Here is a 25,658-nt window from a genome sequence, read left to right as displayed (position 1 = left end):
CTCCCTCCCTCCATGTTCTCCCTCTCCTCCTGTTCAGGGTGGTGGAGGTGGAGCCTATCCCAGCAGCCTTCCCCCTGGACAGGTCACCAGTCCATGGCAGGGCCAACACATAGAGACAGACAACCATTGGCTCTCCCAGCCATGCCTACGGTCAATTTAGAGTCTGGATTAACCTGGTCCCTCTTGATGTCTTTGGACTGTGGAGGAAGCTGGAGTACCAGAGAGAACCCAGCAGGAACAGGGAGAACATGGAGACTCACCCAGAAAGACCCCGTGCTGCAGCCGGGGCTCCACCCACAACCTTCTTGCTGGGGGCCACAGGGAGGACCACTGCTCCACCGGGCCTCCTCAAAACTAAAACCATATTTCGAATCGTCTTTAATAAAGTCTGATGTTGAACTGGCAGCCTGCTCAGAGGGTTACACTACACTTTCCTACAACTCCTCATGTCAATCCCAGTCCTTTTCATACCACCTAGTTCTAATCCATCTTGTCAGCTATTTGACTCTTTAGTCTGTTTTGTCTTCCTCTCACCACCTTCGACTTGCTTTTATCCCTCACAAACTGAGAAGAGAGAAATCTCATGTTTGTTCCCTACCATTCAACACCTCCAGGTTTCTTTCCTTTTTGTTTTGTCTCCAAAAGTAATCACACGGTATATCGTTCCGTCTTTTCTGGAGAAAAATAGAACCACACTTGGATGCAAATCATTAATAGAAAGCTTTGAGTTGTTTCTGGAGATCATAAAGTTCAACACATCTCTGGCTTGCATCGTTCTCACCAGAGTCGTCTGTTCCTTCAAATGAACTGCAAATTATATCTCCAAATGTCACTAGTGATGGATTTAATGGTCCGATTTGTAGAAACATGCCTTGAGGAAAAGTGAACGACAAGAGACTATTTTACTAAGAAAGGAGAGAAAATGACTAGAGCTAAAATGTTTGTTGTTTTTAGGAGATTATGGTGTAAACTTGAAAGGTACTTTTTTTAGTTGGATGGATACTGCAATGGAAAATAAGTATAACAAAGTTTCTCTCTACTCAGAGGGCTCGGTTTGTAACAGGACGATGGGGCATAAAACTACCAGGTGAATCAGATTTGTCTCAACCACAACTAACAAGCTCAGGTGACTGACATCATGTGCAGAGGATGAAAGCAAATATGCTGCAGTTGAACACACTGATCAAGAATCTGGACGATTAATGCCCTCGGAGTAAAGATGCCCCCTGGTTGCTCTTTAATGGCAGAAGTTACGCTTGCTAGGCTGGTGAAGGAAGGTGTTTCTGGCATGGGCAGCGTGGCGAGGAACCTGCTCCCTGGTGCGGTTTTGGCGTTGGATGCAGTTGCGGCCCAGGTGGCGCCTCTCCATGCGCGCTTTGCCGCGCTGGACCCTGGCCACTTGGGTGACCTTAGCCAGAGCTCCAGCTTGGGCAACTGCTCCACGAGTGACCCTGGCGGGCATGGTGCTGCGTGTGGCGGGGGCAGCGGCTGGCTCAGCCCCTCTGTTGCAGGACCAGAGAAAAACACGGTCATGCTGATGCTGACAAAGGAGGTGTGGCTTCAGCAGAGGGCTGCTACTCACCTCACACTGCTCGCCAGGCTCACAATGCTTTGCTCACCCACCGCAGACAGGTTGCTGTTGGAGACCATGGACAGGTTGTTGGAGGAGACGTAAACAGACATGCTGGGGTGCTCGATGAGCAAGTCCTCCATCGGGCTGGCCTCTGCTGTGGCTCCTTCTGCAGTGAAACAGGGGGGAGGGGTGACAAACCAGCTCTCATCCATGCAGCCTCTCTCTGAGCCTGCCCTACTGCTACCCCCACTGCCCCCACACTCACTCCCAGAGCCAGGAGACATTGACAGGGTGGAGGAGGGTGTGGATAGTCTGGCCCGTCTCAACAGAGTCACAGGTGTGGTGGCACCCAAATTTAATGGGTTAGCGCTGGGGTCTGATGGTGCTACCGCACCTTGTGCCCGACCTTTATGTGTCCTACGGCGCTTGTGAGGCGGGTGAGGGATGGGCGCTGGGCATTCAGTCCGGGTGAGAGTGTCTTGATGATTTGATTGGTTACTGTCTGGGAAAGAATGTGCAGTAAGTGAGGGTCCCATCTCATCCTCACCCTGCATCATGCAGTCAGATTCTTCTGACCACATAAGAGCATGAGATCAGGGATGGGACAGCAAATAAAGACAAGACATTTGAGGTGGGAGGGGGATATTGCAAATTTGATGACAGTATGGAAGATATTCAGAAAACCATGCGGGTTGAGGGGGTATATTTGTAGGGATCACATACGCACGCGCACACATACCAGTGTTGGGAATTGGGGGTGTTTAAAAAAAAAATCGGTGGAGGGAAGGAGAGGGGGCAAGGAAACACAAAACATAAAAGAGTCACATCGTTAGTTGTGTTGACCCTCTAATGATCAGGTTATGTCTCTGAAATAATGTTTCTCCTATATCTTTTCCTGTCTGGTTGAACACACCGACGCTGACACACAACATCTCTGGTATGGTGGCCGTACGGGTTAGCACTGATGTGGCTGAGCGGCGCCATGTTGGTTCTTCACCCTGACCCACATTACCTCTCTACTTCAAATGTTAGTCACAGTATCACAGTCATGCAAGCAAGCAAGTGCTGTTATATCTTTCAACATTATATAACATTGTATATTCCCATTTGATGCGACTCTACAGGGCCACCTCAGGACCTCCAGTCCATCGACACTCCCACGGACGACACTCACCAGGCAAGTTGACGAGCATCCATCCCTCCTCATCGGCCTCTGTCACACAGGGTTTGGGTCCCTTCAGCTCTGCCACCACCTCCTCCACCTCCCCAAACAGCAGATTGCTCAGACGTTGAAACATGTCTCTTTGTGTCGTTAAGTGTTGAAGACTTGGGTGCTTTTTGATGTCCACAAAGAAGCTGTAGCTGCCTTAGAAATTGTTATAAGGTATCGTTTGTTGTTGTTGTTGTTGTTCTATGCAAGTATGCCTGATTTTTCTTCAGTCTCTTTCTTTGAAAAAATTCTTTATTTGAAGCCCTTTGCTGGATCTTGGTTTCGAGGGGTGGACAGGCTTCCTTAGTGCAAATGTAAGGTTTCACTTGGTTTGGAGCAAAGGCCTACAGAGTGAGAGCAAAAAGAGAGCGGTTATCAGTCAACACATCTGCTCTTAAAGCAACCAGGAAGAAAAGATAAGTTCTTCATTGAGCTAATTTCTTATTTCTCAGTACCTCAGATGAAGGTAAGAGCGTTCTCACAGTTATAGCAAGACACTGACATGTTAACACAAACGATGTGCCTCGAACGAGCATGTGACAGGGAACCAAACAGGAACCTTTTCCATTTGCGTCGTCAGTCGATCCAACAACTTCTTGCCTAATGTGCTTATTTGCAATCTGCCACAGCAAATGGACAGAAACTCTTCTCTCTTGTCTGTGCTGCAGTAGACCAGCTAACCTCTAGCTAGCTTAGTGCAGTGAATGGACAAGTTAGCGTACTCCATCCTGTCAGCTCACTCGTTCCACCTCAGTAATCCTGATCATCATCTCTCACCGAGTCCGATGTGATTACTAGCAGCTCTCGCTCTTCTCAATAAACCTTTGGTACGATGTGCATGATACCAAAGTGATAGTGTCTTGTAATTCAACATTATCCGTTATATTATGTGCAATGTTAAGTACAACCCCAGTTATAGTAAGGCAGACAAAGACCATATTGAAGACAAGTGTTTTATGCTAACCTGCCCATCCACTCCCATTCATGGTGCTAAGCTAACTTCCTCCTACAGAGGAGCAACAGAGGACAGAAAGGAGAGGAGGTCCCTCACAAAGTCACACAGAGTGAATGTGAACAATGTAAATGCAAAGAAAGAGACGTTCGTGCTGAAGAGGCGAAGGTCAAGTGATTGGCCTCAATGTGAAGGGTGATGTAACTCTGAACAGATGTTTGAAGAGCAGGCAATGCTCACAGGACAAACGCGTTCAAAGGCTGAGTTCCAAACTGCAAGGAGGACAAGATTCCGCCATTGCTGAGTTAATCTTCCTTTGGATTTCATGTTAAATGGGTTTTTACAACGGCATCTCTGTGAGAGTCCGTTATTTGTTTCAGAGTGTGTCCGACCACCGAGGCCTGATGTGGCCCTGAGGTGTCACAGGGGATCAGCTAATTACACAAGTAGAGGAAATGCTAACCTTTAGTAATGATGGAGTGTAGCGTGTGTGTGTGTGTGAGAGAGAGAGAGAGAGAGAGAGAGAGAGAAGTGACATTTTCAGTCCATATTTGGAAAATCACCGGGAGCATAAAGAGACAGGACACCAACCGACAACGAATATGAACTGTTTTCCTAAAACGACATCATCGTGAGCCCACAGGACGATGGACTCACAACTGTATACCAGAACTCTACCCAGTAGAATGAATAAAAAAGGCCAAATCTGGTGGATTGTTTTTGATTTTTTAGGCAAATTCAAGAAGATACTTGGAACGCGTCTGTGGGTGAAGCTGCATGGCTGTCCTGGGTCTGTTGGACCAACAGAAGCTTCAGTCATGAGACTGTAACACATTCATCCAGATAATCACTCTTCTTCTTTTCCTTTTTTTGGCAACAAGTACACTGGGTCACTCTGGGTGATGTGCAGCAGATGTCTACAAAATACACACACACACACACACACACTAAAAGAAAATAAAAACAGGTAGCAGTTCAGGGAGTAACTGTGTAACGGTGTCACTGCAGCTAAAAATACTGCCAGTATCTGCCACTCACAGCTTAAATCCTGGAGGAGAGGGGTTCTAAATATACGTCGAAGCGTCACAAGTACTCACTGATACATTTTTAGAAGTGCATATTTAAAATCTCTTTACCTGAGTAATTGTGTCTCATAAACATCCAACCATCAGTGACTCTTCATCCTTTACATCTAACGAGGGCCAGGAGGTGAAAATCAGACCAGATCAGTCCCCTGCCATTGCTACTGTCAATCTAAATTATATATTCAGGCATCTTGTGTTTCCATTTTGTTGCTTTTGTCCACTCAGCAGCGTAAATTCCTTAATTTGTCATTAATCTGCTTGCGTGACATCTCAATAATATTTTTGAGCATAAAACTGCACAAAATATTGAGAAGACCTTGAATTATGGACATGTCTTGACATTGGTCTTTTTTAAAAGTAGGAGGAGCGGAGAGCGGCGGGCGGGGACTCGGGGAAATGAAAACAAGACGCTTGTGACGTCACGCATTCGTCACAGACGCTGACAGAGAGGGTTCAGCCCATTTAGCGACAAGAGGGGAAAAAAGGGTCTGCATTGATAACGAAGCTATAGAATGACAGGAGGGTGACCGCGAGTCTCCGCGGGTCGGTGCCGTCGGTGTTGACGGCTGCCGTTCGGACCTGCGACCGACGTTGTAAACACAACCGGCGGCACTGCTGACGCCGGCGGCCGCGTCCTGCTCGACCGCCAGGCGCCGGACCGCGTCGGTATCCAGGCTAAAGATGAATTATCCACGTAAGCTTCCTTCAGCTGGAGGGTCACGGCAATGACGCGCCGCCGCACACCGTCACCGGTCACCACTATAACGCGTCCTGCCCCCCAAACACCAACACACGCCATCCGCGCCCAGGATCGCCCTCATCAGATTCGGATCGTTCCTGCTCTCACACCCGAATTATGACACAAATAGCACGGCGGGAACCCGCAGCGATACACGGAGAATCCATGATGGCTGACGTCTTCCGTTCGTGAGCCAAGAAGGAAAGTTGCCTCAGTGACGGAAACACACAGGGAACCAGCAGAGGAACCAGCAGAGGAACCAGCAGAGGAACCAGCAGAGGAACCAGCAGAGGAACCAGCAGAGGAACCAGCAGCTTACCTGCCTTCGCTGTATTTTCAAGTTGTAAACGAGATCACGCAGTAGAAGCTCTGAAAGCACAGCTTCAGGCCGCCTGGCAGTGAGGTAGTTCAGACACCATGATATAAAAATAAAGGCTTTCTTCTCAGAAGAAGGGCTTCGTGTGACGTCTGACACGGATGTTTCTCAACATCTGCAGCCTCTCCTCTCCTCTCGTCCTCCGCTGCAGACTCTCCGTCTGTTATTGCTGCCTCCAGCTGATCCCCGGATCAGAATGTAGAACGTACAAAACAGCTGATTGTGAGATCACAATACTCTGGGACACGCCTCTGGCTCCGCCCATATTGAACAAATCCGCCAATCAGAATATTACACAAGCTACGTGGCCTCCGGGCACCCAGTGGGGGCTGGGCGAGAGGAGCTGTCAACCTGCGGCCGCAGGAAGAGCTGATCCGGGACCGGCTGTTGTCTCAGCATGGCAGCGGGTGTCAGTCACGGCTGGGGGAGGGTAAACTGATCCAGGGTCGGTGCTTCCCCTGCTCAACACAGGCCCTCTCCACACAACCGTGAAGCGCTTTGAAAGCAAAGTGATTAAAATACCAACTTTGTTTGATTAAAAGTAGGAACGTCAAGACGAGAACAAGCTGTTGAATCCCAGCTGGAATATATCCATCTCCTCTATTTGTGTGTGGGGTTGTTGCACAATGCCAGATTATTGCATCTTATTTTTTTTTCTTTTTCAGGATATGAACACCTACCCTTGTTAGTTAGACAACTGATCATTGACTGCTGAATCTTCAAATCTTTAAACCGTCTCAGTCCACAAACAAGTTAACATGAGTTACACGCCTTTGCTTTGTAAACACTCTTGGTCAACCCCTCCATCTCCAGCCTTTTCTCAAACGTTGGGGAGAGCAAAGTCAACATTTCCCGGCCAATCAGATGGTTTTTCCCTGAATGCAGCATTTGAGTGACCAATGAGCAGCGTGGAGCAGCGACAGCAGGTCTGAGCCGTCCTCACATCCACATGTACTCAAGCGGGTTTGTAGGCAAAACTCACAGCACTCTCCTGAGTGTAGAGTGTGTGTGTGTTTATATTCACACCTGTGCGGTGCGGGCGTGGGTGGGCACACACACTGTCTAATCTCAACGTGTGAAGCAGCCACCAGGGCCTCTCCTCTCGTGGGGAAATCCTTCTAATTTTTTTTCATGCAAGGTTCTAACATTCCACGACCTCGGCTACCATCAACAGTTGAGTCATGTTTGTGTGGACCTGTTAGCTTCTAACGGGTCAGTCCACAATAACGAGGTTCGGAAAGTTGATTGCACACTTTGTGAAAGTTTTTTCCAAGTAAGCTAAAAGGCATCAACTGAGACTCGGTGTGCAGACTTCTTTGCAGGAAAGGTGCTGGTATTTGGTTTCAGGACTGTGTGGCTCTCCCGCGATGGCATGTTACACCTGGGATAGGCTAGAATGAGAGTAGTCAGGCCTGGCTGTGCGAGTGGATTTCCTCGAAGGCAAATTCAGAACAAGTGAGCCACTGCTAACACTCTTCAGAAGCCTGTCCCTCCGGTGAAGCAACCTGGAGGAGGTCCGATGCTCTCCGTGAGCTCTCTGAGGCAACGATAAGGTTTCAGCCTATAGGGTTACCAGGTGCTAGGCAGCTCGCACAGGCACACACAGACACACAGCACTGGTGACTACAGCCCGGCGTAGTTCACAAACACGTCAAGAACACTTTGTGCCATTGTGTTAACGTTTTTGTTCTCAAACTCAGAAGTGACATGTTGAACATGTTAAGCCATGTCCTTGTTTTGTGACGCAACATGGCGTGTCTTCTCAGCTACTTGTGCTAGTGATCACTCTTCTGATGGGAGCTTCTGTTTGCCCCAGAACCAGAGCTCAAAGTAGGAGACTTCCCTGTTTCCCAAGACATTGGGAGAAATAGGTGAAAGGTCACGGCCATGCCTCTCTCTCTCTCGCTCTCTCTCTCCCTATGCATTCATGTTCACCAGGACAACACGCAGCTCTTGTTCAACCGCATGCCTGTCCTGGCCCCGGCTGACACAGCTAACGCAGGCATGTGTGTGAAGGCAGAGGGCTGCCTATCAACCCAACTGCTATTTTGTTTGGGGCTACAGACTGAGGTGTGGCTGTGGACGGGGTGACTCAGAAGTCCAGCAGGATTCATGTTGATGCGACCATGTATTTGCTCATTAGGTGGCTCCGCCCCTCTGAGCAGGAACCAAACAAACGCCGGAGATGTTTTCACACCTTTGGGGAAAACGTTCACACTCACATATCATCTAAGCCAGTTTACACATGAAAAATAAACTGAGAAACTCATGTCAAAATTTGGCAGCATATATTAACAATAAATGGGAAGCTATGGGATGAATGCAACACAAGCATGTGTTCAAGTACATCCATGTTACACAATCAAGACATTTCCTCCCTGAATCTTCCCTCAACCACACAAAGTCTAACTTTCAAATACTTGTAAAACACATTTTGATGACTTGACTCTCGTTTGCCTTTAGTTGTGTTTCAAAAACTCCTCCAGGACTATTCCATGATGTTTCCAGGTATTTCATGACAATGGTAGTGGTAAAAGTAGGTGTATCCACTCACTTCCTTACCATTTGTTCTGTGCAAAAATAATGTAATGATAAGATGCATTTCTCTATGAGTTTAGTTTCCCTCTGAATGACCTCTGTGACCTTCTTGTCATGTGTCAAGATCCCACTCACCTGCAGCTTTTATTCTGGGGCCTGTTTTTTCTGAGCTGCTGGCCCCCCTGCCCCAGCATAACTGGCTGCTAGCAGAAGATAAGACCAGCAGCCCCACCAGATAGACAGAGCTGCTCCCTGCAGTCGCGCAAATGACCCACATACGAGGCAGTGGGAAGCACGTAGCCTAAATGCTAATTAAACACTTCTTCTAGCGAAATGTTAAAGATGGCATGCTCCAATTCTAATGTTTTGCAGGTTGAATACGATGTTCTCTGTTTGTATCAGAGGTGGTGGGTCGTAAGATTGCAGGCTTCTTAGAGCTGCCAAAACAAGTCCAGACTTCAGTGAAACGGGTTGGACCACAGTTTCAGGCGGAACTGTGGGAGACAGAGCGCTAGCAGGAAGCAACATGGAAGCGCGTTGGAGCTTCTCATCAGAAATCACAACGTCTGGGTGGGAACTGAGCATCACGGTAAGCCACCACATAGACGGAACATTCCGGCAACAGCAACTTTCAGAAGACAATGTGACATAGAAAACATAACATATGACAATGGAAGTAAAAGTGTCAGCCCCTGGCATGTCCACTGTGGTGTCCACTGTGGTGTCCACTGGCATGTTCACTGGGATGTCCACTGTGTTGTCCACTGGGATGTCCACTGTGGTGTCCACTGGGATGTCCACTGTGATGTCCACTGTCGTGTCCACTGGGATGTCCACTGTCGTGTCCACTGGGATGTCCACTGTAGTGTCCACTGGGATGTCTGCTCTGCATCTCATGTTGTGTACAGTCTGTGTGTCCTCAGCTGCACACTCATGTCCCAAGATAACACATCAAACACACCTCACCCTTCCTCTAGGGCTCAGCACAGACCCCCATGGCTGAGTCCGTCACAGAGCCACAACCAGGCAGCAGAGGGGAAGGAGCCCCCCCCCCACTGCAGGTTGTGTTCCAGTGTTCCATAAGCCCTCAGGCCACGAGTCTGTCCCTACAAGGCGAGAGCAAGCAGGCCTGCTACTGGTGTCCTTGGCACCAGGGAGCTGATGGACAGTCTGAGTGAAGACAGGCGGACACCCCAGCCCCCCCCCCCCCCCATGGCTGCCTCCATGGCCAGAAAGGTCTTCATTAATCTAATAAACTCTGCACTGGAGGTACCAGACCTTCATGACATCTCCATTGCATCTCCTTTTCTTCTTGTTCTCTCTCTCTCTCTCTCTCTCTCTCTCTCACACACACACACACACACACACACACACACACACACACACACAGATAGATTAGATGGATGGATAGATATTTTATTGATCCTAGAGGGAAATACAATACCAGAGGCAGCACCAATAAAACACAGCACGCATACCACAAATACTGTGGCAACACTCAAACTAAATAATAAATCAATGAATCTATAAACAAGTTCTGACGTCATGTCCACCCTCTCGCTCCATCAACTTAGATGTAATACTAAGTTCGCTCCGCCTCTGGCTAACTGGACCGCTAATACTCCAATTAAACCAAAGGGGGTTGTAAGAAGGCTAAAGGTCCGACCTCCTGTTACATAACTCGTCCACAGGCGCAGCTGAGGTACTCCGATCAGCCTTCGTCTCCCCTTACCGGTGTGAACCCCTCCCGTTCCGTCTGTACTCAGTTTATAGCCTCTTCCAGAGCTGCAGACTCCAAGCGGGGATGTAGCTCAGTGGTAGAGCGCATGCTTTGCATGTATGAGGCCCCGGGTTCAATCCCCGGCATCTCCAATGTTTTCTCTCAGTGTTTGGTGCCACAGGCAGCTACCAGTTAAAAGTTTTGCAGCCCGATCTACCGTCCAATAGCATGGCTGGACTCAGTTGCAGGGTCAATCCAATACCATCGACCAAATGAAAACGACAATGACAAAGTTTTAGCACGTGCATTTTTTGAACCATACAGAGTTTGTAAAATAAATATAATTTACTATTTTCACCATGTAGGCAGTGACACATTCCAAATTACATGATGCAATGAAACTAATAGCGGACCTCTTAACCACTGAATTTTAATTTATATTAAGTATATGTATTTGTAGTTACTAATATAAAAAGTTCATGCAAAGAAGTTTTAAACATATGCATAGTAGATCTCTGTGGGTAATGGCCTCTATGTGAAGGCAGCATTGTTGAACAAGCGCAGAAACATGTTGCTGATTTCATTTTTTATCTAAATGTACTTTCCAGAATTCAGTGTTAAGAAATTTGATTCGTATGTGGTGGGCCTGACAGCTGACTCAGCGCTTAACCCAGAATTATGCTGCTCACACACATGAACGTTGTCTTCTTTGAGCAGGTTGGTGGCGTTTGTCATCCAGCAGGATACACGATCCACCTTGAAACCAGACACACGCCTGCTCACATGTGCAGCTCAGGTGCCCCCAACTGCATTTGACCTGCATGTTACATGTCTGCACTTGATGACCTGAGGTGTCTGAACAGGGGCTGTTGCATGGGTCAAGTGAGGGAGGATCCATCACTGCTGCCTGAAGCAGGTCAGATCCAGAGTGCAGAGCACTTGTTGAACATGTTGTACTGTCACTGGTCACCCTGCTGCTCAACCTGATGGTGTTGCAGTGGAGTCAGCACACCCATCAGCTCCATGCAGGGCGCCTCCGCCTCCTAACCACAAACACTGTTGACCTTTACAGCATCAGGGCTGCAGGTGACACACACAAGGAGGTGCTACACACACATTGATGGGTGAGCCATGGAAAACGAATACAATTCTCTGCTTGAGTTCAAACTTGGTAAAATAAAACAAATTCAAATTGTAAAGGATCAGTACTTTAACTGCTGACCTTGTTGCGTTGTCATAGTGACCGATGGCACTGTTTATCAGGAGAAAAATACAATAAGTCAGCTGATAACCAATATGCAAGTAGCTGTGTTTAGCAGCGCTGGTTATGCAGTACTCACGCAGGTCAGCTGGTCTCTGCTGGTCGTTGAGCGCCCCCTGGTGGCCAGAGCCAGAATGGTCCCAGCGGACCAGTTGCTCCGTGTGACGGCTGGGCGGCGCCACCGGACAGGTTTCGTTTCGACACGCGCGCTTCCTGGCAAACCTTCAAACAGAGAGTTGTTTTATTAAGTGAAAAAGCAGAACTCAGAAATACCAGCAGAAGACTGACGTCATCGCAATGACTTATCAACCAGGTTAACCAACTAAAGTGACTCACACGAATCTGGAGGAATCCAAGCAATGACAAGCTTTGATGGCTAAAACACTGATGATCGCGAGCTACATGAACTTTGACCTTTTGGAGTCATTTTACAGTGGACTGGAAAATCTTTATCTGTAAAAAGTGAACAGATTCACAAGAATCAGCACAAAGCTGTGCGGCGCCATTTTGTTTTCCAATGATGATGTCATTTTAAAGCATCTGCATTGAATATTTTTAAGATAAACACTACACTTCAGCATGAATCTGAGAGAACATTAGATTACATGCTGCCTTGTGTGTGTGTGTGTGTGTGTGTGTGTGTGTGTGTGTGTGTGTGAAGTCCTAAAAAATGCAGGGGATGAGATTGCATGACTTGACTTGCACAATGTAAACAGCAACCAAAAGACTACACACACACACACACTTACACACACACACACACACACACACACACACACACGTGCTGTGTTGTGTTTCATCACTTTTACATTACATTGACCTTCATTCACACATGCAGTGGGGAAGCGGTGTGAGGAAATTACAGACCGTTAAAGACTCAGCTGACACGCTCGTGTCCACACGCCCGAGTTGATGATAAAATCTTCAGGAGGTTGTTAACTTGCTCAGTAATCAGGCTCGGAGACTCATTCCATCAGCGATTCACATCTTCAGGCCCAGAGAGACATGAGAGCCACGACGACAGCTGCTCGTCACACACACATCGACACATTTACTGCTTCATCACACGTCCTGGGACGCTGAACTGGGGGTCCTCAGGACCTAGATCCCTGGACACACAGTTCAAATACAGTCTTCTAAAATATACTTTTAGTTAATAAGTTTAATGTAGAAGGGAAGTTATTAAAAGAAGAAGAGAAGAAGAGCGAGGCAGGTGAGGAGCTGGTGCACCCACACGTTCACTTTTACAAGATGAAAGAGTGCGTTGAATGTCTGTGCTGCTGATGTAAACGCAGCTGATTGGCCGTTACCTGTCGTCGCCACACTGAATGGCAAAAATGAACCTGAGAAACCATTGACATGTAAAACAGTGCTTTACTTCCTCCATTGAACCCACTCGAACCGGCTCACCACAGGAGTCGGGAGTTGGACCTGGAGGTGGACTACATCTCCAGAGGGACACCAGTGGTGAGCAACATGTCTGATTCAACAGGGAGAAAACGTTCTTTCCCCGTAGAACTCAAGTCCACGCCGCTGCCGTGTTGGCTGAAGCCGAGCTGCAGTCAGTGAGCAGCAGCAGGACTGAGAAGCGTCTTGTGTCCTCACATCAAACAGGGAAGTCACATCAGTTAACAACATCGGAGGAAAATCATCAAAAACTTCAGACATATTTTTGTGTTTTATATTTGATTTTTAGCTAACAATGACCACGTGCTCGCTGCTGCAGGGAGGTTCTGTTTGTCACATGACTTCAAAATATCAAAGGCTCCATCTGGGATGCTTGATTCTCTCTTAGCAGCTAATTTGTTCATTAAAACGATAAGAAAGTCACACAGAACAAATCTGATAGAACATATATAAGAACTTAGCTTACATCTTCTTTTCTTGAATTAAAACATGTGCTGGGAAACGACTCCAGCCCAGGGGAGACGTAGCTGCTCGCCGGCACCCTCAGCTCTGGGTGGGAGGGGAACCAGTTCTCAGCTGTATGTTTCACCCTTGAGACCTGAATGAACAGAGGTTTGACCCCCATGGATCTGGAGGAAGCTGCAGCTCAGAGGAAAACATCTGTTTCCAGCAGCCTCTGAGGCTGTTTAATCAGCTGTTTCCATTTCTACCCTCATCCTTCTGTGTGTGTGTGTGTGTGTGGGGGGGGGGGGGGGGGGGCAGGAGGAGCCTCACCTAATCAGTGTACCTGGCAGGTGAAGCAGCCTGGTATCATGCAGGACTGTGGCCTTCATTTCTCACTCATCAATCGCGGTCTCCTGTTACGTTCACGTGTCTTGCCTTTTTTTTTGCTTTTTGTTTTACTGCTGTCTTGACCTTTGACCTCCAGTCTGCGTGGCGTCAGCGTCAACAAGCGTCTAACGATGTGTGAACTGTGGAGTATATGTGACAATGGCGCCCGGGGACAGGTGCCTCAGGCCCCGCAGCACTCACCGGAACCCATGAAGTCGGGCCGCGCTGGTCGCTGCAGGTCTGCCAGGTCACATGAGATACCTGCCAATCATCTGCCACTGATCCCGCGGTCACCGATGACGTCACTCACACGACTGTGTCCTGCATCTCCTCTCCGGGTTACATGAAGAGGCGCTTCAGAAGGGATGGTTGAGTCTAAAATCTCCAGTCAAATTCAGCCAATACCAGTGAGTCACCCAGTTAGAGTGATTGGGATCAATCACTCACTCAATCAATCAGTCACTCACTCAATCAATCAGTCACTCACTCAATCAATCAGTCACTCACTCAATCGCGTCATACGATCTGATTCTCCTTCCTCTTCTAGTTTTATTTCCCTGATCAATTTTTCACAATTTGCTACTGCGCATGTCCGCTGGGATCCAAGGAGCCGTAAAACGCGCGGTCAGATTCAGGACTCCCAGCGGCTTCCTCCCACCCGGCACCTGAGGTGAAGGAGGCTGGTGGCGGCCGGACGCGCGGGGTGTGTCTGTGGGCGGAGTGGGTGAGGAGGAGCCCCCCTTCCCACCCCCGTCCCCCGGCCACTATATGAGGAGGCTGCTCGCGCGTCCTCACGGTTGTTGGCAGTCGTCTCCTTCAGTCCGTACGCGTCCTGCTGTCGCTCCTCCGACCGCCCGCTGACGCCTCCGGGACCTTCGCGCTCGCGGGGACGTCGGTTCCAGTTCAGGGGTTCGGAAGCGCCGGACCTCAACATGCCGCGTTCATTCCTCGTGAAGAAGTATTTTTCTAGCAAGAAGCCGGTCTACAGGGACAGCCACCTGGAGAGCCAAGCCGGTAGGTCATACACGCTGATGTTGTTCAGGGGAGGGCTGCCTGCAAAGAGCCCCCCAGGAATGAAACCAGTTCAGTTCGATTGTCTCTGTTTCAACTCCCATTTCCTCTCCTGTGCTGCAGCTTTTGTCCCAGAGAGTTTCCCTGGGGCTGATCTCCCCACACCGAAACACAGCTCCACCCTGACCTGCCACCCCCCTGGTCCATTCAGCGGTGGCATGGACACCCTGTCAGCACCCCTGTCCCCTGTCACCCCAGTGTCCCTCCCCCTGTCACCGCTGGGCCCCCTGGACCTCAGCAGCTCTCTCAGCAGCAGTGGAGAGGAAGAGGAGGACGGTGGACGCTCCTCAGACCCCCCCAGCCCAGACATCATCCAACATATCTACCACTGCCTGCACTGCAGCAAGAGCTACACCTGCCTGTCGGCGCTGTCCCATCACCAGACGTCCCAACATCAGCGCCCCCTCCAGCAGACGCCCTGTCGGCCCAGCGAGGCGTCCGCCCGCCCAGCCTTCCACTGCAAACACTGTCCCAAGGAGTACACCAGCCTGGGGGCCCTGAAGATGCACATCCGCTCCCACACTCTGCCCTGTGTGTGCCCCACCTGTGGCAAGGCCTTCTCCAGACCGTGGCTGCTCAGAGGACACATCCGCACACACACAGGTGGGTGTTGTCATGGCGCTGATGTCTCCTGATGAGTGACTGTTCGAATGATCCATGTTTACGCACGAAAAAGGTTGTTTGCATTCAGGGGGTAAAGTAGCGCTGCTGCTCGTCGGAAGAACAATGCCGGCAGCGCGGGGTCGTCTGGAGCTCACGCTTGTCTTTCTCCACCAGGTGAACGACCCTTCGCCTGCCAGCACTGTAACCGGGCCTTTGCCGACCGCTCAAACCTTCGTGCACATCTGCAGACGCACTCTGAAGTGAAGAAGTACCAGTGTGGCTCCTGCTCACGGACCTTCAGCCGCATGTCTCTGCTGCACAAGCATGCTGCCTCTGGATGCTGCCAGGCCCCGTAGACCCACCTGGACTCACCAGCCTGACCCGGCCCGTCTGCACTGACCGGAGCCAGGAGGACATTGAGGGAGCCGTTCCTAGTTGGCTTCCTAAGCCATGACAGGATGGAGGACACCCTGGAGCTCTGTTGCTTTGTAAACTTCCTATGTGCCTTTTTAACTTTTCAGGATGTTGTAGGTCGAGCAGAAGTTTTTCAAGTTGAATCTGCAGCACATTTTGCAGCAGCCTGTCAAGTGTTTGTCAGTGTGAGAAACGAGCAGCTGGACATGCAGCTAATTCCCAGGAAACGCCATCGGTGCCGGCCGGTCCGGGACTCTCGCCATGTTGCAGCTGCTCGGGTGTGTTTGTGTGTATGTTGAGATGCCATTCCTCACAACACTATACATACATGACGTGTGTGTTGGGACAGCTGTCTGTGTGTGTTGCGCTGTTGGAGGCAGGGCGCTGAGGGACGTGTTAGCTGGGACCTCCACAACAGATGACCCCCCCACCCCACCGACGAACTCCACAGGCACAGAGTGTTACTGGACATGAAAGGACCACCAAAGCTTGACCAAAATCCCACTGAGCTTCACCGCTGTCTTAATGGCGTGTTTGTAAAAGCCTTGGGCCTGCAGTTTTATGAACCTCTTTGTGCCTTTTTAAGGTTGTACATTTTTTTCTGCAGCATGTAAATAAAATTTTCATTTAAAAAAAAGAAGCTTGTTTCAGTTTTAATGAACATTTCAACAGTTATTGTTGCTCTAAATGAGTTCATCAGGACAGACATGACAGTTTCTGAATGGGAAGCATGAGAGGAGGAGCAGGGCAGACTTGAGCGATGTTGAGTGATGAGGGGAGCACCTGCACACACCTGCCGGGCTGTCAGCATGGACACATGCAGAGGGGGGCTGCAGCTGGGGTAGGAGGAAGAAGCCGGGGCTTCATGAGCAGTTACAGATGGAAGCTGGAAACTTTAGACTCGAGATCAACAGTCTGTAACCTCCCGACTGACACAGTTCCACTCAGACTGAGCAGCCGCTCGCTGTTTGTTACCTCGGAGGAACTTTGGAGGAAGTCTGCACTTGTGAGCCCAGCTAAGGGTGAACATGGTGGGTACACATGGCAGCACTGTGTCCCGCTGCCCCCCTGACCCACACACACTGACGCCAGCATGTCTTAGTGAGGTAACAACATGTTTCGTCCCAATGGTGCTCAGTGTTGAGTGGTGTGTGTGTGTGTGTGTGTGTGTGTGTGTGTGTGTGTGTGTGTGAGAGAGAGAAAGAGAGAGAGATGGAGAGACACTTAAAAAGCAGGGGATCAGATTGCATGACTTGGCTTGCACAATGTAAACAGCAACCAAAAGACTACACACACACACACACACACACACACACACACACACACACACACGTTGTGTTCCAATCACTTTAGAGGTTATTACATTGGCTTACATTCATTGTCTGGAGACTCACCCCTCGCCCCCTCACAACTATGTGCCTCACACTAACTCTAACTTTCACTAACCCAAATTTACCTCTAACCTTCCACCAAAGTCTTCACCCTCTTCTGAGGGACTTTATGTCCCCACAACATGAGTAATGCACACTCACACTCATGCACACGCACGTGCGAGCAGCTATTGAATGAGGAACTTGACTTTGATCAGGGGTTTTCATCTTCATCTACCTTCATGGTGGCGAGGCAGAGGAGCAGGCCGCTCGGGGCTGAACTCTGTGTGAACTGCGACGCGTCCAACGGTAAAGAGAACACCACCAGGAACACACGAGCTCCAGCATGGAGCCAACACACTACATGATGCTGCTCGTACCGTCTGGAACTCAAACAAGTCAATGGCGTGCCCCTGTTTTTCTAAGCTGAAACTTTAAGGGAAACGTCTCCCAAAAATTGTACGACTGTTGAGCTCACAGAGGCGGTTTTCCCCTCCTGCATCACTTCTTTGTGACTCCAGAATGCAGAAAGAGCCAGCCACGTCTGTTCAACTCTGAGGTGTTGGTGACTAACTTCTACTGACCAAAAGTGTCCATTTTTAAACTCTCAGGGCCGTCGTCAAGTATAATCTACGACCTCTTATGAAGGGCCAGCAATCCACCAAGAGAAGGGCTATGAGAGGAAGTTTGTCTGTATGGGCTCCAACACCAACTCGTGAGGCGCCTACTTGAAAGGAAAAACACACTTTTTGCGTGAAGTATCACTTCAACACATTGGCAGTGGCAGATTTTTCTGTTGTACAGTGTGTCGGCGGTCACCCGTCACCCGGGTGCTTTGAGGCGATGAGATCACCGGACCTGTCAGCTTTCACGTTGGTGATATCATATTGGCCTCCTCAAAGTGCTCCAGCGTTGGCAGCGTCACGCATGCAGCCCCTGACTAATGTGACATTCCTGAGCCATTAGTGACAGACATCCAATACTGCCTCTAACAGGGAGGGAGGCAGGGATCGAGAGGGGGAGGGAGAGAGGCTCTGTCTGCTGTCGTGCTCGTGAGTCAAACTAATAATTTGATTTTCCCGTCACAGGAAGTCCCATTATTCTGATCCAATCATGAGGAGAGGAGTTTTGCTGTTCGTTTGAAGCGTTGGTTTGAATTTCTCGTGTGGAAAGTACGTCTGAAACTATTGTCCCACTCCAGTACATGACAACAATAAAAATGTAATTGATTTTTTCTGCAGATGCTTTTGAACAATTGTACTTTGAGTCTGGGATTTGTTCTCAGGTCTGCAGGCTGTCATCCTGGGGACAGAGCGCTCGCCCGCGTGGAGTGAGCAGGTACCACGGCATCGCTCCACCCTCCTGATTCCACGAGTTGGTTTCTCTCCCAACTGGTTTGCTTTGAGGTTGTGATAAAGTTTGGGATACAGGAGTTGGTGTTGAATGAGTTCCTACAAAAACCGAAAACAGGAGCATGTGGGTGTGGCTACAGCTGTTCGTGTGTAGATGGGTGTGTTCTTGGGTCCCTGAGATGGAGAGATGTGTCTGTCAGGGGTTCTCGTGCAGCAGGAGAGGAGCCAACACATCTCGCTGGAAGCAGAGCTGGCAGACTGACAGGAGGGTCGGATTCAAGTGTTGAGTCACTGAGTTAAAGTTTCACATCAGCTCTCACAAAGCTGCGGCACTCTTACACATTGTCACCGCCTCAAGCCTGGAGCCGCTCCTCCACTGGAGCCGAGGCCCTCAGAGGGCCACCTTTCCTGCCTTTCTCCCTCAGACCAGATCTTTTACCTCCCTGCTGGGGCTGGCAGGAAATTTGGCTTGAGATTTGAACAAGATGGTGAGAATCCCAGTGACCTTCTCAGGAAAATGTCCCAATTCTTTGCAGAACATTGGTGAGGCTCTGAATTGTCCTCCTGGAAACTCCTGTTATTCTAAGTGTGACATTTGGAGAACATTTTGTTTTGGTTGCTTTGTCACAGTGCAACATTACAAAGAGATTGAGAGAAAAGTTTCCCTCATGGTTCCCTACATGAACCATTGATTGATTTAAGAGGAAAATGGTCCTCAGCTCAGGTAGAAGCACAGGTACTCATGTAAAAAGAGTAGAAGTACTCATTTGCACAAGAAAAAGTAGAGAAGTACAAGCTCTTGAATGTACTCAAAAGCTCCTTCTCCTCCTGTCCTGGTTCTTCTTCAAGCGACATCTCCCTTTATGAACTCACTTACGAGCAACACCAGCACCACACTGGAGTGGGATCACGCCTTTCAACGCCCTTCAACTGAACCAAAACTGAAGTTACAAGCCTGCTGCTAAAATGTAAGGAGAAGCAAGGACAGCTAGCAGATTCAAAACCTAGGAAGTAAACGTAAGAAGTCACATCAAGTAAAGTTCAGAAATGAAGTATTTGTACTTTGTTGCCTCCCATCCTTGCATTCTTAAGAGGTTCTGAGAATTTCCCTGCAGGTGTAAAGGACATTGAATCCTAATGTTCCAACAGTTCTTGAAAGGGAGAGGGATATGGTGGAACAACAGGAGAACAATTGGTAGGTTCTGGGAGGAGCTTCGGAGAGACTACACTCTCGACTGCCCCGTCAGAACATTTCCAAGGGTACATGGAGGTTATTTAGAGGATCCATCCCTCCATCCATCATCCATCCATCCATCACTCCATCCATCCCTCAGCAGCCTTCCCCCTGGACAGGTCACCAGTCCATGGCAGGGCCAACGTACAGAGACAAACAACCATTGGCTCTCCCAGCCACGCCTACGGTCAATTTAGAGTCTGGATTAACCTGGTCCCTCTTGATGTCTTTGGACTGTGGAGGAAGCTGGAGTACCAGAGAGAACCCAGCAGGAACAGGGAGAACATGGAGACTCACCCAGAAAGACCCCGTGCTGCAGCCGGGGCTCCACCCACAACCCTCTTGATGGGGGGCCACAGGGAGGACCACTGCTCCACCGTGCTGGCCTCTATTCAGAAGATATTCAGGAAATATTAAGGATGCTCTGGGCCTGTTGCCAAGTCTTATCAATTATGTTCTTTTTTGATCAGGTTATTGCATCATTTCCCCAGAATGTTTGCACAACTTTTAGCAACATTACCAGAGGAAATTTCCTCCATATATTCCCCTTAAATATTCCCTCAACATCCCCCAACAGTCTGCAGGGTGAAGTACAGTTAACCCTTAAAGAACTCCACATGAAGACATCCAGGCTCTCAAGGGGAGAACGGTCTTGGAACATACCATTTGTAGCTGGGAAGGTAGCAGAGCGAGGCAAAACCAAGGAGCAGGAGAAGAGACTGGACACTGGAGGACAAGGAAGAGGAAGAGGGGGCAGAGGGGTGGGAGGGGGGTGTCTGGTGAAGAATGAGCAGTTCTGTTTTGTGGCTGTTTATCAGGAGGGAGGAGAATTTGCTGAGGAATGCCACATGTTGCAATGTTGACTTGATCAATGACGTGCTGCGAGTGCAGAGACTCGCTCTCATGGATGCTCTCTGGATACTTTCAGTCTTAACACACAACAAAGTCGACATGCACAGGTTCACGCTGACATGCAACCATGGGATGTCTGTTTAAACACAAAGAGCTCAAATCTGGGCACTCACAAACCAGTTTTACCCATGGACTAGCTTGAGGTTACACACCATTTCCTGGCCACCTCCGCACTCCTGCTGTCCCCTTCAGTAGTGTGTGTGTGTGTGTGTGTGTGTGTGTGTGTGTGTGTGTGTGTGTGTGTGTGGGGCTGGTGCTGAGTTTCCTCCTAAATACAGACCTTTTCTGTCCCACCAGGTCAGAGGGTAGTGGACAGGCCGTAAAGTGACATGATGGATGTGTGTGTTGGACTCTCAGCGATCAGGAAGGAGGCTGACATGTCCTGTGGTGATCTGTTCAAATGAGAAAGTTCCAAATGAAATAAACAAGTAGTAATGTGGAGATTCAGGTACTTGAATACCAGGAAAAGTCCTGCATCCCCAAAAGAGTGGTGGACAGGCTCCCTCCCAGTACTCACGGATCACACTAACAACCGACCGCAACCTTTCGACGCATGCGGTTGATCGACTGAAGGTTCCGACTGGTCGCCTCGTGCTACCGTGACAGCGCTCTACAGGAAGGCCTCTCATGTGTTTGGTTATAGCTTCTTGCCAAATATACAAGACCAACTTTTCTGCACATGCATGCGGTGTCACCAAGGGACTTGTAGCCTCAGTCACTTAAATAAAGTCATCAAGGTTTGAAATTTAAAACCCACAATGTTGAATTCAAAACTGCATTTAAACAATTCCAGTTTTTCTTGCTCCAAAAACAAAGAGTAGACAGGAGACTTCTCCCTCCGATGAGCCGGTGTCATCACTGTTGTCCCTGATGTTGAAGAATCAAAATATTACTGTTGTGTTGCTGAAGCAACTTGGAAAAAAAGGCTTTTCTACTTTCCAGAGTTGAGTCACGACCTCATGACCTCACCACGTTCACTGCTCCCAACAAAGTGATGAGCTTTAAGAGTCAAGAGTGTTTAATTTGTCACCAAGGGATCGAGCCCAGGGTGAAATGCATTTCACAACTCAAAGCCTGATCCAACGATCACAAGCCCTCACAATTATTACAGATTGAAAGTAATAATGCTACACTTCAGAAACTTAACAACAGCACAAATACATTTGTTGTGTCTGTACGCTAAACTTGAGCAGTCCGTTGACCCAATGGAGGCAAGTGAGAGTGAGGCGTCGCAGCAAGAGCCGCGCCAGCCAAGCCCGGGCGGGGCAGGCTGCAGTCAACAGGCGCTGCCACCCCAAGGGAGGTGGAGAGGGCAGAGGCGGGGGTCAGGAACACACGGGGGAGGGGGGGATAGTACGTGCCATGCGTCACCAAGGCAGAAGGAGTTTAATGAAGTAAACATAAAGAATCAGCAGCATCTGGAACACCTGCATGCAGATGTTTAGAAGTCTTTGGTGTAGACAGAGAGTCGGACGCAAATGTGAACAAAAGGCAAACACAGTTAAGCAAGTCGGGACATGAGAAACCAGACTGGAGGGATGTCATGAAATCAGGTGTGAGAGCAGACGTAGGGCTGAACCACACTGGAGGACAGAGACCCAGCTGGGACGCGTCTGTTACACTCGGCAGCTGAGAGCAGAGAAGCACTTCTTGCTGAACACTTTCTTCTTTGCCCCTCGTTGTTTTTCCACTAAGTGTCATTGTGTCATTCCTGCTCTCCCTCTCATTTACCACAGGTATTCAGGTATTTGCCCCCAGGCTGCTGCTGCTGCTGAGGGCTGCAAGGTGCACTTTTGTCTCACATTCAGGGCCTGCATGGGCCCAGGGGGGCGCCAGCTGAAGGACCAAGACAGTCCTTTTGTCCTGGCACATTCCAGCCAATGAGGAATATGGTACAGTATGGTGCGTAGGAGGGGTGTCGGGTAGGGGGCAGGATAGAGGGGCAGGGGAGGGTCCTGCCTTCAGATTTGAGGACTCAAAGACCTGTGTTATGTGACTGAAAGCATAGATTTACATCTCCTCTTCTGCGCTGGCTTGTTCTCGTCCCGTCCCGGCCCGTCCTATCCCATGAAGAGCTGAAGGCTGGACAAATGCACCTGCTAGGAATCCACACCTGAGGGCTGGACTTTTATCCTCCTCATCTGCAGGTTCCACAGAAGCAGAGTGCATGTCTCTCTCTCACACACACACACACACACACACACACACACACACACACACACACACACACACACACACACACACTGGTGTCCCCTTACACTCTCAGAAAGAGACACTGAGTGAGAAAGTCTTTCTGCTTTTTCGTTCTTCATATCTTGGACATTTCAATTTGAAAGCGTTGTGTGTTTGAATCGTTGTGATCCATCGTCCACCGGCTCGTTGGTTACCTCAGATGATCTTTGAACAGCTGTGACTCAGTGGAGTCAACACCTCCTGCTTCAACGTGTTACAAGCAGCAGCCAGAGACGATGAGGACGGACAAGAAACCTTCATGAACGTAACCCTACATTGAGACACACTTGTTTCCCACTGCTGGCAGGTTAGGTCTAGCTGGCTGTGTGTGTGTGTGAGTTTGTGGAGGATACAGGTTTTTGCTCAGTAGAGGGGACAGGTGTTGGGGACAGGAGGTGCCGTGTGGCCTGGGGGTGTGGTCAGGTGGTGACACACCTGTCCCAACTTGTACAAGAGAGTCTAGTTACACCCCCCCCCACACACACACACACACACACACATGCTGGTCTAGCAGAAAGGCAGGTTGCTGGGATGTGATGAAGTGAGGGGGCTGGGGGTGTCAGGTGGTCTTGAGTGTCCACAGCTGTCCCCTCTGAAACTCAAACTCTGCCCAGCAGTGCGGTGTCATCTCTGCCCACATGGTGACATCGCAGCAAGCTGTTAGGGAGCCGTTCAAGACCATTATGTCCCCGAGGAGACAGATGGGACGTATCAAACGCACCTTCTCCTCATTTTTCAGGGTTGTGAAGTTGTTCCACCACAACCACTGAGAAACGGCAGGCCAGTGGAGATGAAGTGAAGACTCTATCAAACATGTCTGAGTCACAATTAGCTTGCACATCTGCTGTTCAGGACACAAAAGTGTTTCAATTTTCAAGACAGGCACAACAAACTTCAGGAATTTCTTTTGTTTGAATTGTGAGAATGTAGGATGTTTTTGAAGGTACGATACAAATTAAGTCCATTACTATTATTTCTTAAAGTTTTTATGTGTCAGAAACACGTGCAACTGTGCTGCAGTACTTTTTTCAAATATTGAATTACTTATGCACTTTTATTATTCACTTGATTCCATTATAATATTCTTTTCATGTTCAACGGAGAAGTAAGTTCCTCCACTTATGCTCAAGTTGAAATACCCAGATGAAATAGAATTCTGGTAAAAATGAATCCTCCAATCAAAATTCTACCTCAGGAGGATCAGACAAGTAGTTAACCGAAGTATCAGGAGGACACATTCTCCAGGACGTGAGTGGATCCCAGAGCCTGGCAGTGTTCCATCCAAACAACATTTTACAGTTGAAACAGTGAAGGGGGATCAGTTACACTTCCTGATGCTTGAATGTGTTCATGCGTTCACGCTCCTGTTTACAGCTTCTACAGCTGTTAGAGGCGTCTGCTCGTCTCCCGTCCAAACACTTTCATTCCCCCAATTCTGGGAAGTGAGATTATTTACCTGGTTCGTTCACACCTTCTGCTGTCAGATGTGAAGCTGACTGTCCAAATGGGTCATGAAACACTGGAGCTGGGTTTATCTTGACTATTATTGAAGAAGAGGATGGAACAACTGCACTGTGCAAATGATGAAATAAACACCTTGTTCAAAAAATAAAAAAAAAAATTGTCTTTGGGATGTGTGTTTGTGGGTGCTGGAAGGAGAGAGAGTGGGAGAGAGAGAAGCAGGGAGAGGTCAAAGCAGCCTGAAGGCCATTGTAAATTCCTTGCTGGCTCAACCAAAGACATTCTTCTCTGCTGTTTTTCTTTCTAATCTCGATGCTCAGATTACCAGCTAGAGGGCTTGACCAGATGAGAAAGGAGCAGAGTGGCACGCACGCAGGCACGCAGGCACGCACGCAGGCAGGCACGCAGGCAGGCAGGCACGCACGCACGCACGCACGCAGGCACGCACGCAGGCACGCACGCACGCACGCAGGCAGGCACGCAGGCAGGCAGGCACGCAGGCATGCACATGTGCCCCGACACGCACAAACACATGGCAGCTTCAGAGATGCATCCGTGAGAGCGTGTGCGAAACCTATCAAGCTTCATATCAGCAGAGAGCGGAGCTGTCTGCTGATATGAAGCACAATGAAATGACAGCAACACGCTGAAGTCATTAGTGGAGAGCTTGTATTCTCCCAACAACCCCCCACCGAGAGAGCTGAGAGGATTCCCACATGACAGCCCCCATGCAGTGCCACCCAAACACTGACTCTCTCTCACTCTCACACACTTATGCGCCCGCACACACACACACACACACACACACACACGCACACACACACACGCGCACACACACACACACACACAGACACACTATTTGAAACCAGAAGCCTCATATAAAGCCGTTCCAGATGTGCTCACAGCAACCTCACTTAGAGCCCCTGTCAGATGGGATCATAGTTTATCTGGAAAACAAATAAGTAAAGAAGCTGTCTTGTTTGCAAACAAATTGAATAATCTCAAATGGGAACCTGCAGGAGTGAGAAAATGTTAATTTGATGCAAAAAGCATTTAAAATGAACACAATCTACATTTGCCAGACAATCAAAGGTCAAGCTTGGATTGATTTGTGCATTTTCAGATCTCTCAAACCGGTTCTGGTGGAATTGTGACTCTGAAAAAGTCTGAACTCTTTGATTGGTTGGATGATGGAACATTGGAAGAAGTCTTTGCCCTCAACAACAGAGCTTTGCAGAATTCCCTCAAAGCGCATGATTTACAGTTCACTTGAACATTTTTCTAAAGCTGTTTACATTAATGTATAAATGGATGTTT

At 48.9% G+C, this 25,658-nt stretch overlaps 2 protein-coding genes and 1 non-coding gene across 11 annotated transcripts; 2 read left to right on the top strand and 1 right to left on the bottom strand.

Annotated features, from left to right (window-relative positions):
• On the bottom strand, positions 1–6,134 carry tp53inp2b (tumor protein p53 inducible nuclear protein 2b). Of its 9 annotated transcripts, none has more exons than XM_086214989.1 (5): positions 5,879–6,134; positions 2,748–3,127; positions 1,839–2,144; positions 1,583–1,739; positions 1–1,502 (listed from the first exon to the last, which is right to left on the bottom strand). In XM_086214989.1, exons 2-5 carry the CDS (start codon positions 2,869–2,871, stop codon positions 1,238–1,240), a joined length of 852 nt encoding a protein of 283 aa, XP_086071115.1. In that variant the 5' UTR covers positions 2,872–3,127; positions 5,879–6,134; the 3' UTR covers positions 1–1,237. The 9 variants fall into 9 exon arrangements, with proteins under 9 accessions (XP_086071115.1, XP_086071109.1, XP_086071113.1 ...); XM_086214990.1 differs by having other exon boundaries at positions 2–1,502; positions 1,968–2,144; XM_086214983.1 differs by having other exon boundaries at positions 1,583–2,144.
• Positions 6,135–10,273: 4,139 nt separating this feature from the next.
• Positions 10,274–10,345, top strand: trnaa-ugc (transfer RNA alanine (anticodon UGC)). Its single transcript has one exon. It is a non-coding gene; the product is annotated as a tRNA-Ala (tRNA).
• Positions 10,346–14,332: 3,987 nt separating this feature from the next.
• On the top strand, positions 14,333–16,400 carry snai1b (snail family zinc finger 1b). Its single transcript, XM_086212827.1, has 3 exons — positions 14,333–14,706; positions 14,827–15,366; positions 15,541–16,400. The coding sequence occupies exons 1-3, from the start codon at positions 14,625–14,627 to the stop codon at positions 15,720–15,722; spliced, it is 804 nt and encodes a 267-aa protein (XP_086068953.1). The 5' UTR covers positions 14,333–14,624; the 3' UTR covers positions 15,723–16,400.
• The last annotated feature ends 9,258 nt before the right edge of the window (positions 16,401–25,658 follow it).

The sequence above is a fragment of the Aulostomus chinensis genome, chromosome 9, assembly GCF_037954235.1.
Source record: "Aulostomus chinensis isolate RoL2024-O1b breed Wild chromosome 9, RoL_Achi_v1.0, whole genome shotgun sequence".
NCBI classification, from domain to species: Eukaryota; Metazoa; Chordata; class Actinopteri; order Syngnathiformes; family Aulostomidae; genus Aulostomus; species Aulostomus chinensis.
This window is presented reverse-complemented; position numbering and strand designations above follow the sequence as displayed.